General features: G+C 36.8%; 1 protein-coding gene across 1 annotated transcript in view; it reads right to left on the reverse strand.

The window, feature by feature from the left end:
* The window catches only part of Reln (reelin), a 473,157-nt gene that overhangs the window by 32,756 nt on the left and 427,217 nt on the right, over positions 1 to 13,184 (reverse strand). The window contains exons 48-50 of the mRNA XM_046464128.2: positions 12,322 to 12,499; positions 7,213 to 7,406; positions 2,721 to 2,977 (exon numbers count right to left, since the gene is read on the reverse strand). Coding sequence (XP_046320084.1) covers positions 2,721 to 2,977; positions 7,213 to 7,406; positions 12,322 to 12,499 — 629 coding nt within the window. The remainder of the gene's footprint in view (positions 1 to 2,720; positions 2,978 to 7,212; positions 7,407 to 12,321; positions 12,500 to 13,184) is intronic.

Below are 13,184 nucleotides of genomic sequence, written 5' to 3' on the forward strand. Positions count from 1 at the left end.
TCCTGGTTAGCCCCACATTTACAATGGAGATGAACAAGTGTAACTGGAGGCTTGGGGCCAGGATACAAGCAGCAGAGTCAGATGGCCTCAGAGGATCCAGAGAAGAGACCAAGCAATTTCATTGTAATTCAGGCTTCACCCATGGTGTGTCTGTTTGATTTTGTCTGAGCATAACATGTGCCTGTAGAACAAGCAGCTTATCTCTGGGATTCAAATGGCTACTGCAATATCCTTATCTGTGTCTCCACTATGAGGGATTTGGAGACACATTTAATCCTACATCACAGATATAGGACTCAAGAGTCAAAGTGCACAGAAATTTGAATTCCAATTAGAATACTCTGAGCCAGTTTATTCTATGGTACATATTTCATTTTATGCTAGAACTCTGCAATCCTGATGAAAGAGGATTAATCAACTAACTCAGCAATCTCTTCTGCAATATCAGAAACTATTCTGTAAGTAGATGTTCCGGTTTTTAGGAATTCCATTTTTTGTAAGACAGACAGGAGCCAGAAAATTTGTTCCTTCAATTGTATATCACCAATTAATTCTAAAGTAAAAATCACGAGTAAGGTACTTGAAAAATTAGTCTGTATTTGCTTTTATTCACATAGAAGCAGTGTTAAAATTATTCTCAGATTCTTAAACTCCCTAATGGAAATCACTGCACAGGGGAAAATAAATGAGTTACTTAGCAAAGTTCTCAGTTAGATTTACATAAGCAAATCTTAATAAACTTCTTAAGAGAATAAGACTATTTGCTAATGAGGAGGGACATTTTAAACTTTTTCTATTTGCAAGTGTGGTTTTATAGTAAATATTTGCAGTTACACCATAGTGCCGCATGCTATACTAATAAATGAGATGAAATTAATTAACCTAAATATTCAGCAACATCAAAGGAATAAACTATGATTAAATATTATAAAGCTATTAAAATTTTATTTTTAAAATGTTCTTAAGGACATGAGGAAAAAAATCAGCATTCAATTCTAAATGAAAAGGGCAGGTTACAAAATATATGTATGATTTGATTATAATTTTGTTATGTTTACATAAAGACAAAGGAAAAATGATACTCTGAGAAAATATGCTGAAATATTGATAATGGTCGTCCCCTAAGTGATATTTATTTTAATTCTCATGATTTTCTGCATTTTATCAATCTCACATTTAGAACACACATTGCTTTTACAATAAAGCATTAATAATTAAGTATTTTAAGTATTTAAAACTCCACACATTTCAAATTTTTTCCCCTATATAAATAAGCATCATTCCCCTGGAAGATTCTTCCCAGTTTTATTATTTTAAAATTATCCAGGTTGTTATGCTAGAACTGAATATAAAACATGATCCCCTGTGTGCATAGCTACAGTGATGTGTATCTAAATTTACCATTTAGATACATTTGCAGGGTTAGTATGAGATACATAATTAAAGATCACTACTTTTTATGAAAATGCTGTTTTCTGTAGTATAACCAAAGCACAGCAAAGGCACATACTTAATACATAACGCCACTTAACATTACTAGAATGGTATGAAATAAAAAGAAAACAATAGGGCTGGAGGAATTGTAGCTCAGTGGTAGAGCACTTGCCTAGCATGGGTGAGGCACTGGGTTCAATCCTCAGCACCACATAAAAATAAATAAATAAAATAAAGGTGTTGTGTCCACTTACAACTAAATTTTTTTTTTAAAGAAAACAATACATTACACATGAGAATAGTATTTAGAGGTCCTTCCTAGTGTTCAGTATCACTGAACTGCCCCTATTGAGAAGGAAGGATAACAGGCAGGACCCAGGACAAGCAAAACCTGGGATTCTTTCTGAAATATGAAAGTAACAAATGTGTCTGTCAGACACATTTTATCTTTGGATATTAAAACAAGTAGCCAGGAAATATTGGCTTTCTACTGAAAGTGGAAAACAGAAAATATAGAAATGAAAATATTCAAAGAAGAGAAAATCACTGTTCATAAAATTATAAAGTGCTATTTATTTTATTTATTTATTTATTTTAAATATTTATTTATTTATTTATTTATTTTTTAAAGAGAGAGAGAGGGAGAGAGAGAGAGAGAGAGAGAGAGAATTTTTTAATATTTATTTTTTTAGTTTTTGACGGACACAACATCTTTATTTGTATGTGGTGCTGAGGATGAACCCAGGCGGCACGAAAGTGCTACTGCTTGAGCCACACCCCCAGCCCCAAATATTTACTTTTTTTAGTTGTAGTTGGACACAATACCTTTATTCCACTCATTTAGTTTTTATTTTTTTAATGTGGTGCTGAGGATTGAACCCACGCATGCTAGGCGAGCACTCTACCGCTGAGCCGTAATCCCAGCCCCCAAAGTGCTATTTATTAAAATGCACTAGCCAGTTTGAATGAAAGAAAAGATTCAGTTATAATGTCAACTGGGAAGGTTGTGAGGAGCAAAGGATGACAACTTTTCCCTGTTTCTGCACCACCTGGGCAGCTGAAAGGGTCCACTTTTTTTTTTTTTAATTTTTCAGTTGTAGATGAACACAATATTTTATTTATTTAGTTTTATGTGGTGCTGAGGATGGAACCCAGTGCCTCACATGTGCTAGGCAAGCACTTTACCACTGAGCCACACCCCCAGCCCCCACATTTCACTCTTTAGAGAAGACCCACACAAATGACTGCGTGTCCACTGTAGTTTATTTAGCGTTAGTGAACAGTACCTGCAGTTTTGTCCTCCATAAACATGTCGAAAGCAATTCTCCCAACAGGGCCTGCGTCTGCTGGGGAGCGCTCATGCTGGGGTACTGGAGCACTGCTGAAGGTGTCCAGCATGACAGTCCTCTGGTCAGCAGAGCCTGAGATGAGGACATTGTCAATAGCCCAGTCATTCTGGTCCAGGCCATCGTGTCGTGGTTGCCACCAGCGAAATCGAGTAGCAATCTCTTTAGCATCGGGAGGGAGAAGGATATTCACAAACCTATGAGAAAAAGATGGTGGTAGGAAAACCTTTGTCACATATATGAGTAAAACACAAGCAACCTGTGATAGATATTTTATGTTACATGGCAGGCGAGATAGGAGAGGGCGCTAGATAAAATAATTTTTAAAAGCCACAATTAACTGGCTTGATTCTACAGTCTTGGTAGTCACTAAATTGAGGAAATAGAATGTGAACAAATGCAAGCATCCTGGAACTCCCCACTTACTGGAACTGTCTGTGGCAGGCTTGGAGGGACTCCACAGGGTTTTGAATACCTGGGGTATCTGTAGGCCTACAACATGGCACATTAGTTGGCACAGCCAATATTGAGGGTGTTGCCCCTGTCCCCAAAGGTTGGTATGAATGTCTCTTTCCCTTGGCATTTTGTGTTCATTCTAGTCCCCTGAGTGCCAGCAACTGGATTGGAATATGGACACTGGATTGTGACGGATGTTTGAACTCTCAGGTGTATACTATCAGGTGTCTGAGTTATAGACACACATTGTTTGTATGCTCTTTTTGATATTTATTTTTTAGTTGTAGATGGACACAATACCTTTATTTTATTTTTATGAGGTGCTGAGGATCGAACCCAGTGCCTCATGCATGCTAGGCAAGCGTTCTACTCCTGAGCCACAACCCCAGCCCTGATTGTATGATGTATCAAAAACATTCTATGAAGAAATACCAAATGAGAAATGAGATAATAATAAGCCAGCCTGGCATACTCTTCCTGACTTAGTCACCAAAGACAAAGAAATACATAAGTCTGTGCTCCCACATGAACTTTTTATTAGCTAGAAATAAGGTTTTGAAAAATCCTCTAATCAAAATATGCAGTAAAACTCAGGAAAGCATCAAACCCTTTTAAATGTATATTCACAATTTATAAAGTCTGTTGTGGAAAATAGTTTCCTTAGGTTTACTCTCCTCTGCATAAAGGATCATTTCTTTTTTTAAAATCTATGCTAATCTAGCTTTCTTTAATTTCAAAGGCTGCCTTTCAGTGCTTCTGGGTGGGACCAACCAGCTCAAGTCCATCCCAAGAAGAACCCCCAGCTGAGATCTTCAGTGGCAGTCACTTGAATCTGCCTTTCACATTAAAGAGGTTTCATGACTTTGGTTTTGTTTACATGGTATCATCTTGTATTTTTTATTTTTTCCTTCCTCTCTTTTTTATGTCTTCTTTGAGATTACAGTGCCCAGGATAATCGGCAGTATTCCAGGCATGAACCAACGAAGATTCATCAAAGCTAGGAAGCTTTTATTGGGTTTCTAACACTATGATTTTAAATACTATTTTGATTTCCCCTATCATTTTGTATACTCTTTGGATCATGGCAACCTAATGGGTATTGATGTCAGGGAAGAAAAGTACAGTGTGGATTTTAGACCCTTATCTGTGTTATTCCTGCCAGTGTAGAGACATCAGCCTCTAGGCAGAGTCCTCTACAAAGTTCATTTCCTCATGCTTCTCATCTGCCACCTTCCATTTGTGAATGTGTGTGTGAACGTCTTGTGACGTCTTCTTATAATTTACCCCACTGATTCAGCACATTTAATTAACATTTTCAAATACATTAACAATATCAGAAATCTACCAGCTTCTGGGGGGATTTACAGTAGTACTTCTTTATTTGGAGCAATGATTTTTCCCTCATATATTTGGTTTTTAGTTGTAGTTAGACACAATACTTTCAGTTTACTTATTTATTTTTATGTGGTGCTGAGGATCGAACCCAGCGCCTCGCATATGCTATGCAAGCACTCTACCCCTGAGCCACCTTCTATCCCTTCAGCCCCCCTTTATTTTATTGTCATGTGGTGCCCAGGATCGAACCCAGTGCCTCACAGGTGCTAGGTGAGCGTTCTGCCACTGAGCCACAACCTCAGCCCTGGAGCAATGATTTTTTAAAAAATATTTTTTATGTCCTGTTTCTAAATTAGTTTTCTTTCTCTGATAAATCCTTAACCACATTTAAAAATTTCTGGGGTAGAAAGTTATTTAAGGCTGCTTGAAAGTCTAAATAAATCATGACCACAGTTCCCACCTTGGTCAATGAGTTTCTCCTTCAGAGAACTAAGTAGATCAGATGGGATGCTTCCACCCTGTAGAAACACAGCTCCCTCTCCCTGTGCTTATGCTGCTGAAGTGTTCATGCTTCAGAGTCAATAAAGTCCTCCCCAAAGACCAGGGAAACAGATTACTTGACTTATGTATTATCTCCTCTTAATAGGTGAGTACATTTTTTTTACACTGTTACACTGTGTACCACTTAGCTTGCAGTTGGAGTCCTTAGATGATTTGCAACTTTAATTTAAAATTAAAAGGATTTAAAATTTTGCTTGTAGAGATTGCGGGCATTTCCTCCATTACCCTTCTATTTTTTCTTCCTCCAAATAGGAGCCAATCTTTTTATCAAGATGACTAGTTCCCCAGAATAAAGACAAATCCAGCCTTCCTTGCATCTGAGTGTGGTTATGTGACTAAATTCTAGGAATGAGAATGGAAGTATGTGCTACTGTTAGGAAGTGCCTCTAAAGAGACAGCATATCCTTCTTGCCCCTTCATCCTTCCTGCTGCCCTTTTTGAATTATGAGATCAAAGTCACACAAAGTGTAGCAGAACAAGAAGATAGAAGGAATTGGGGTCACTGCTGCTTGTGAAGTCCGGCAGCCCTAGGCTACTTTTGGGGGGATTTACATGAGAGCAAAAAATTTTTGTTCAGGTTATATTGGTAGAACCTATTCTTAACTGATATATTGAATTTAAATAATCATTTATAAATTTGTTATTTTACTCAATTTTTAACCTGTATCTGGCTTGTCATATAGTAAGGGACTATCTTTTTTTTTATTAGTGCATTATAGATATACATAGAGTTTCATTTAACATATTCATAAACATATATCACATAATTTGCTCCATTTAGAACCCCAATACTTCCCTTTTCTCTCCCCTCTTCTTTCCCTTGATCCCTTTCTCCACTCTATTGGTTTTCCTTCTATTTATTTATTACCCATATGTTTTGTATTTCTTTCTTTTTTTGAAACCAAGGATTGAACCTAGGGTCACTTAACCACTGAGCCAATTCCCAGGCCCTTTTTTTATATTCTATTTTGAGATGGTCTCACTTGTGTTGGGCTTTGCTAAGTTGATGAGGCTGGCTTTGAACTTGTGATCCTCCTGCCTCAGTCTCCCAAGCCACAGGGATTACAGGTGTGCACCACCCCTCCTGGTTATTATCTGTATTTCTTGATTGGGTTGTATTTCTTTCCTCCTTTTTCTGCCCTTCCTCCTCTCCTCTTCCTCTTCTTTTTCCTTCTACTTTAATGAATAGGCCCTTTTACTTTTTAATAATTACTTCGACCTTTGTAATTGATTACATTGATTGCTTTTGGCCCTACGATAGTATTTTTTTCTCCTTTCCCCCCATATCTTTTATTGGTGAATTATAATTATACATAATGGTGGGATTTGTTGTTACATACAAACAATATAAATTTTTTTTTTTTTTTTAAATGACCCATACGCTGTGTGTTTAGTCAAGGTTGTTTAATAAGGGGTTCTAAAACAGACTCTAGACTTCTTAAGAATGCTTACATCTAATTTTATTTATTTATTTTTTTAGCCCAAAATTCTCTAAAACTGAGTGGATACTATATAAATAAATATTTGTTTTTCTGTTTTCATTTTCCAAAAATGTTAAAATTAAACATCATACACTTACTAATTTCTATGGGTTTTTGCATTGTGTTTATTCACTGTTGACTCATGATAGCATATTTCTTCTTATTCTGAGATTTAAAAACTGTTTTTTTTTTTTTAAGTGGGAATTGAACCCAGAGATGCTTTACCATGGAGCTGCATCCCTAGACCCTTTTTTTTTTGTTTTTTGACTGGGGATTGAACCCAGGGGCACTCAACTACTGAGCCACCTCCCTAAATAACTTTATACTTTTTATTTTGAGACAGGGTTTCACTAAGTTGCTTAGGGCCTCACTAAGTTGCTGAGCTGGCCTCAAACTTGCAATCCTCCTGCCTCAGCCTCCCAGATTGCTGGGATTACAGGCATGCACCACCATGTTCAACATAACTGTTTTTAAAATAAAAACCCAAACCAGCTATTTATTCAATCCAGAAACCTTTCTTCATGACACAGATTTCTAGTAGCTTTGGTGAAGATTTTTGCTCAACAGACTACTTATTAGAGATAAAACAGAACACAAACCCAGGTTTACTGTACTGGTCATAGAAAATTTCCATTAGCAGATTCCAGGTAATGCCTCCATTGATAGAATATTCCAAGAGAACACCTTGGTTACGGTTGTTTGGTGTAATCAGGCATCCATACATGAAATAAAATTGGATAAACTCCGCATTGGTGAGGTTTAGATCCACGGTGACCAGCAATCGACTACAACCCTATGGAAAAGGAAGAGAATAAAAAAATACTGATAAAGAATCTTGATTGCATAGACTTAAAAATAAGAATCATATGATCATCTCGATAGATGCGGAAAAAGCATTTGACAAAGTACAGCATCCCTTTATGTTCAAAACTCTAGAAAAACTAGGGATAACAGGAACATACCTCAATATTGTAAAAGCAATCTATGCTAAGCCTCAGGCTAGCATCATTCTGAATGGAGAAAAATTGAAGGCATTCCCTCTAAAATCTGGAACAAGACAGGGATGCCCTCTCTCTCCACTTCTGTTCAACATAGTTCTCGAAACACTGGCCAGAGCAATTAGACAGACGAAAGAAATTAAAGGCATCAAAATAGGAAAAGAAGAACTTAAATTATCACTATTTGCAGATGACATGATTCTATACCTAGCAGACCCAAAAGGGTCTACAAAGAAACTATTAGAGCTAATAAATGAATTCAGCAAAGTGGCAGGATATAAAATCAACACGCATAAATCAAAGGCATTCCTGTATATCAGCGACAAATCCTCTGAAATGGAAATGAGGACAACCACTCCATTCACAATATCTTCAAAAAAAATAAAATACTTGGGAATCAACCTAACAAAAGAGGTGAAAGACTTATACAATGAAAACTACAGAACCCTAAAGAGAGAAATAGAAGAAGATCTTAGAAGATGGAAAAATATACCCTGTTCATGGATAGGCAGAACTAACATCATCAAAATGGCGATATTACCAAAAGTTCTCTACAGGTTTAATGCAATGCCAATCAAAATCCCAACGGCATTTCTTGTAGAAATAGAGAAAGCAATCATGAAATTCATATGGAAAAACAAAAGACCCAGAATAGCAAAAACAATGCTAAGCAGGAAGGGTGAATCAGGCGGTATAGCGATACCAGACTTCAAACTATACTACAGAGCAATAGTAACAAAAACAGCATGGTACTGGTACCAAAACAGGCGGGTGGACCAATGGTACAGAATAGAGGACACAGAAACCAATCCACAAAACTACAACTACCTTATATTTGATAAAGGGGCTAAAAGCATGCAATGGAGGAAGGATAGCATCTTCAACAAATGGTGCTGGGAAAACTGGAAATCCATATGCAACAAAATGAAACTGAATCCCTTTCTCTCGCCATGCACAAAAGTAAATTCAAAATGGATCAAGGAGCTTGATATCAAATCAGAGACACGCCGTCTGATAGAAGAAAAAGTTGGCTACGATCTACAGTCGGTGGGGTCGGGCTCCAAATTCCTCAATAGGACACCCATAGCACAAAAGTTAATAACTAGAATCAACAAATGGGACTTACTCAAACTAAAAAGTTTTTTCTCAGCAAAAGAAACAATAAGAGAGGTAAATAGAGAGCCTACATCCTGGGAACAAATCTTTACTCCTCACACTTCAGATAGAGCCCTAATATCCAGAGTATACAAAGAACTCAAAAAATTAGACAATAAGAGAACAAACAACCCAATCAACAAATGGGCCAAGGACCTGAACAGACACTTCTCAGAGGAGGACATACAATCAATCAACAAGTACATGAAAAAATGCTCACCATCTCTAGCTGTCAGAGAAATGCAAATCAAAACCACCCTAAGATACCATCTCACTCCAGTTAGATTGGCAGCCATTATGAAGTCAAACAACAACAAGTGCTGGCGAGGATGTGGGGAAAAGGGTACACTTGTACATTGCTGGTGGGACTGTAAATTGGTGCAGCCAATTTGGAAAGCAGTATGGAGATTTCTTGGAAAGCTGGGAATGGAGCCACCATTTGACCCAGCTATTCCCCTTCTCGGTCTATTCCCTAAAGACCTAAAAAGAGCATGCTACAGGGACACTGCTACATCTATGTTCATAGCAGCACAATTCACAATAGCAAGACTGTGGAACCAACCTAGATGCCCTTCAATGGATGAATGGATAAAAAAAATGTGGCATTTATACACAATGGAGTATTACTCTGCATTAAAAAATGACAAAATCATAGAATTTACAGGGAAATGGATGGCATTTGAGCAGATTATGCTAAGTGAAGCTAGCCAATCCCTAAAAAACAAATGCCAAATGTCTTCTTTGATATAAGGAGAGTAACTAAGAACAGAGTAGGGTCGAAGAGCAGGAGAAGAAGATTAACATTAAACAGGGATGAGAGGTGGGAGGGAAAGGGAGAGAGAAGGGAAAATGCATGGAAATGGAAGGAGACCCTCAGAGTTATACAAAAGTACATACAAGAGGAAGTGAGGGGAAGGGGAAAAATAATATAAGGGGGACAAACGAATGTCAGTAGAGGGAGCAGAGAGAGAAGAGGGGAGGGGAGGGGAGGGGAGGGGAGGGGAGGGGAGGGGAGGGGGGATAGTAGAGGATAGGAAAGGCAGCAGAATACAACAGACACTAGTATGGCAATATGTAAATCAATGGATGTGTAACTGATGTGATTCTGCAATCTGTATATGGGGTAAAAATGGGAGCTCATAACCCACTTGAATCAAATTGTGAAATATGATATATCAAGAACTATGTAATGTTTTGAACAGCCAACAATAAAAAATTAAAAAAAAAAAAAAATAAATTCCCAATGAATTCATGAGAAATTAATGTGCTATGCATAGTGCACAGGTTATTGAAATATGTCTTAACAAAAATATCCAAAAATTTTTCTAAAGATTAATATAGATTAATAAAAACATTTCCCATTTTGATAGTGAAAATTTAATATTATTAAACATCTTTACTGTAATATAATTTATATACATAAATCATTCATTTGAAGTATACAATGTAATTATTTTTAATATATTTGAGTTGGAAAGCTATCAGAATAAACTTATTTTACATTTTTAAAAAAAAAAAAAAAAAAAAAAAAAAAAAAGAATCTTGATTGCAGATTATAGAATTTCTCTGGTTTCTGTCCTTTGTAGTCCAAGTCGTGTCGTGGCTCTGGTTTTCTTATCATCCTTGTTGCTATGCCAGCTCCTAGCATGGTGCCCAGTACGTAGTAAATACTCGGCAAACATTTGCTCAACTGTGAGATTTTAGTATTCAAGACTTCCTTACTATATGGAAATTTCAGTATTCAATACAGAGGGTCATATATTCTAAGGAGATTTTCTATACATGTGTATTTATCTAAAAGTATATATAAATTTATTTGTTTATTTATCTATTTATTTATTTATGGTACTGGGGCCTGAACCCAGGGACTTTTACATGCTAGCTAGGTAAGTGCTCTACTACTGAGCTACATCCTCAGCCATTTTTAGTTTGAGACAGGGTCTCACTAAGTTGCCCAGGCTGGCCTCAAACTGGTGATCCTCCTGCCTCAGCCCCCTGAATATAGGTGTTACCACTTTACCTGGCTCTTTTTATATATATTTTTAATAAGCAAGGTGAAGGGTGGGGTTAAAGAAACTATTAAACTGTCTCTTGTTATTGAATGGCATTTATTTTATATATATAATGTTTTGTTTAGTTGTAAATGGACATAATACCTTTATTTTGTTTATTTAATTTTATAGGGTGCTGAGGATGGAACCCAGTGCCTCACATGTGAGAGGCAAGCGCTCTACTGCTGAGCCCCAGCCCAGTCCCTAATATATATATATATATATTTTAAAAAGTCATCAGCTATCAATGGAATAGCACATTGGGACGGCTACTTTAATATGAAAATTTTTTTTTTTTTTAAAGACAGAGTGAGAGAGATAGAGGTAGAGAGAGAGAGAATTTTTTTTTTTTAATATTTATTTTTTAGTATTTGGCGGACACAACATCTTTGTTTGTATGTGGTGCTGAGGATCGAACCCGGGCCGCACGCATGCCAGGCGAGCGCGCTACCGCTTGAGCCACATCCCAGCCCCTAATATGAAAATTTTAATGCCTATGTTTGAAAATTTTTGTATAATTTAGTTAAATCACAGATAATAGTTGCAACGCTTTTTATTTGTAGTAGATTTTAATGTCATCTATATTCATTCACTAATTAATGTCTATAGGTAGGTATTTCTTGGTTGAAAATATGTGGAAATCTAGGTCACTTAAGAGGTCCACATACTCCAGGAAGAGAATCCTAAACACTGTGTTCTTGATGTTGATGATGATGAAAATCCTATACACTTTATTATTTTTACTCTTAAGCTAAAATACTAAACACAAATAATACACTTCATTAGGACCAATGCAAACTCAAAGTTAGAGCATGGGAGAAAAAAATAGAGTTAATAGCAAATTTTTTATTTTCAAAAAATTAATTTGCCTGTCTAATCATGATTTTGGAGAAACTGTGTTCTGAAACAAAGTTCATCTTTGGCAGCAAAGGAGAATAATTATAAATTTTCTTAAAGAAAGTTCCCAACATTGCTGCTGTCATTCACAAAATAATATGCTATAAATACAAGTGCCTAGTAATTACCGACAATTATTCTTTCTTGAATAATTTCAGAAAGAATTAATTGTTGTTAATACATTCAGGAATCATCAAAGCTCATTTTCCAGATTTTTGGCTCCTTAAATCCCATATCTGTTGCAAGCTCAAGGGTTTTCAGAGTTATATCCAGATGGAAGCCCCCACACACTGTGCAAGTGCTCGCCCTTCCAGGATTGAAATCCATTTAAGTCCTTTAAAAATGTGTACTTAAATATTCTCTGCACTGATACTACTGTGCATAATTAAATTGGCTGAACTGATTTGTGGTAGGAAAATACTGGAAATAATCACCGTTTTCTGATTTGTATAAAGTTGCAAGATCAGATCAATGTTGAGCATTTAGGGCAACTAGGGTAACTAACCTTCTGCATCTTGATTTACCCATTATACTTCAAAAGAGACTCAACCATTTGGGGGAAAACTTGAAGGATGTAGAAATGTGTAACCAACAGCCAAGCCCTCACCCCGCTGAAATGGAGAGCCAGCCCTGAAGCCACAGCCCCACAGACGGTACTCAATTTTCCTCCATTCACAGTCAGCCAGTTCTGGTTGGAGGGAGCTCGATTGAAGTTGTCTTTGAGTTGGGTTGGAAGGGAGGTCTCAGGCTCATCACAGTATAGGCCACCCCACTGCTCATCACAGCTGGATGTGGAGAAAGAGGAAGGAAAAGTCAACATCAAACAAAACCCCTGCAAGCGTATTCTCATATTAGTGAAGTCAACTCTTTTTCCTAGTCCAGGATGATGAAAGGTTACTGATTTTCACAGAGCTTGCCAGAATTCACTTACCCTCCTTAACAATGCTTTAGGTTAGAAAAAAACTGAATTAACTACCTCTAGGCTTTCCTGAAATAGTGACACTTGGGGGCTACAGGTAGAGAAAAATAAATGACTTCAAAGAATATATTAAAACCCTGTCTCATGTGATTCTGCAATCTGTATATGGGGTAAAAATGGGAGCTCATAACCCACTTGAATCAAATTGTGAAATATGATATATCAAGAACTATGTAATGTTTTGAACAGCCAACAATAAAAAATTAAAAAAAAAAAAATAAAAAAAATAAAACCCTGTCTCTCCATGACCCAACTCTGGATGGCTGACAAACGATTACAGCTGACAAGGTGAACTGGTGGGTCCTATATTTATAAAATTTATGTTTTTAATGTAGGCTTTGGGTCAATTTAGAATCTAAGAGGTCATGTTGCAAGCATCTGAAGATAATTTGCATAGTAACTGCCATCTTTGACCAAAGGACTGACTCCCCTGTTCAGGATGGAAGGGGATGTGAACATAGAACTGGGAGGTTCAAGGGTCTCCAAGGTCA

Source organism: Marmota monax, unplaced genomic scaffold, assembly GCF_021218885.2.
Source record: "Marmota monax isolate L192 unplaced genomic scaffold, Marmota_monax_Labrador192_F-V1.1 WCK01_AAM20220418_F8-fsc00065, whole genome shotgun sequence".
In the NCBI taxonomy this organism is placed as follows: Eukaryota; Metazoa; Chordata; class Mammalia; order Rodentia; family Sciuridae; genus Marmota; species Marmota monax.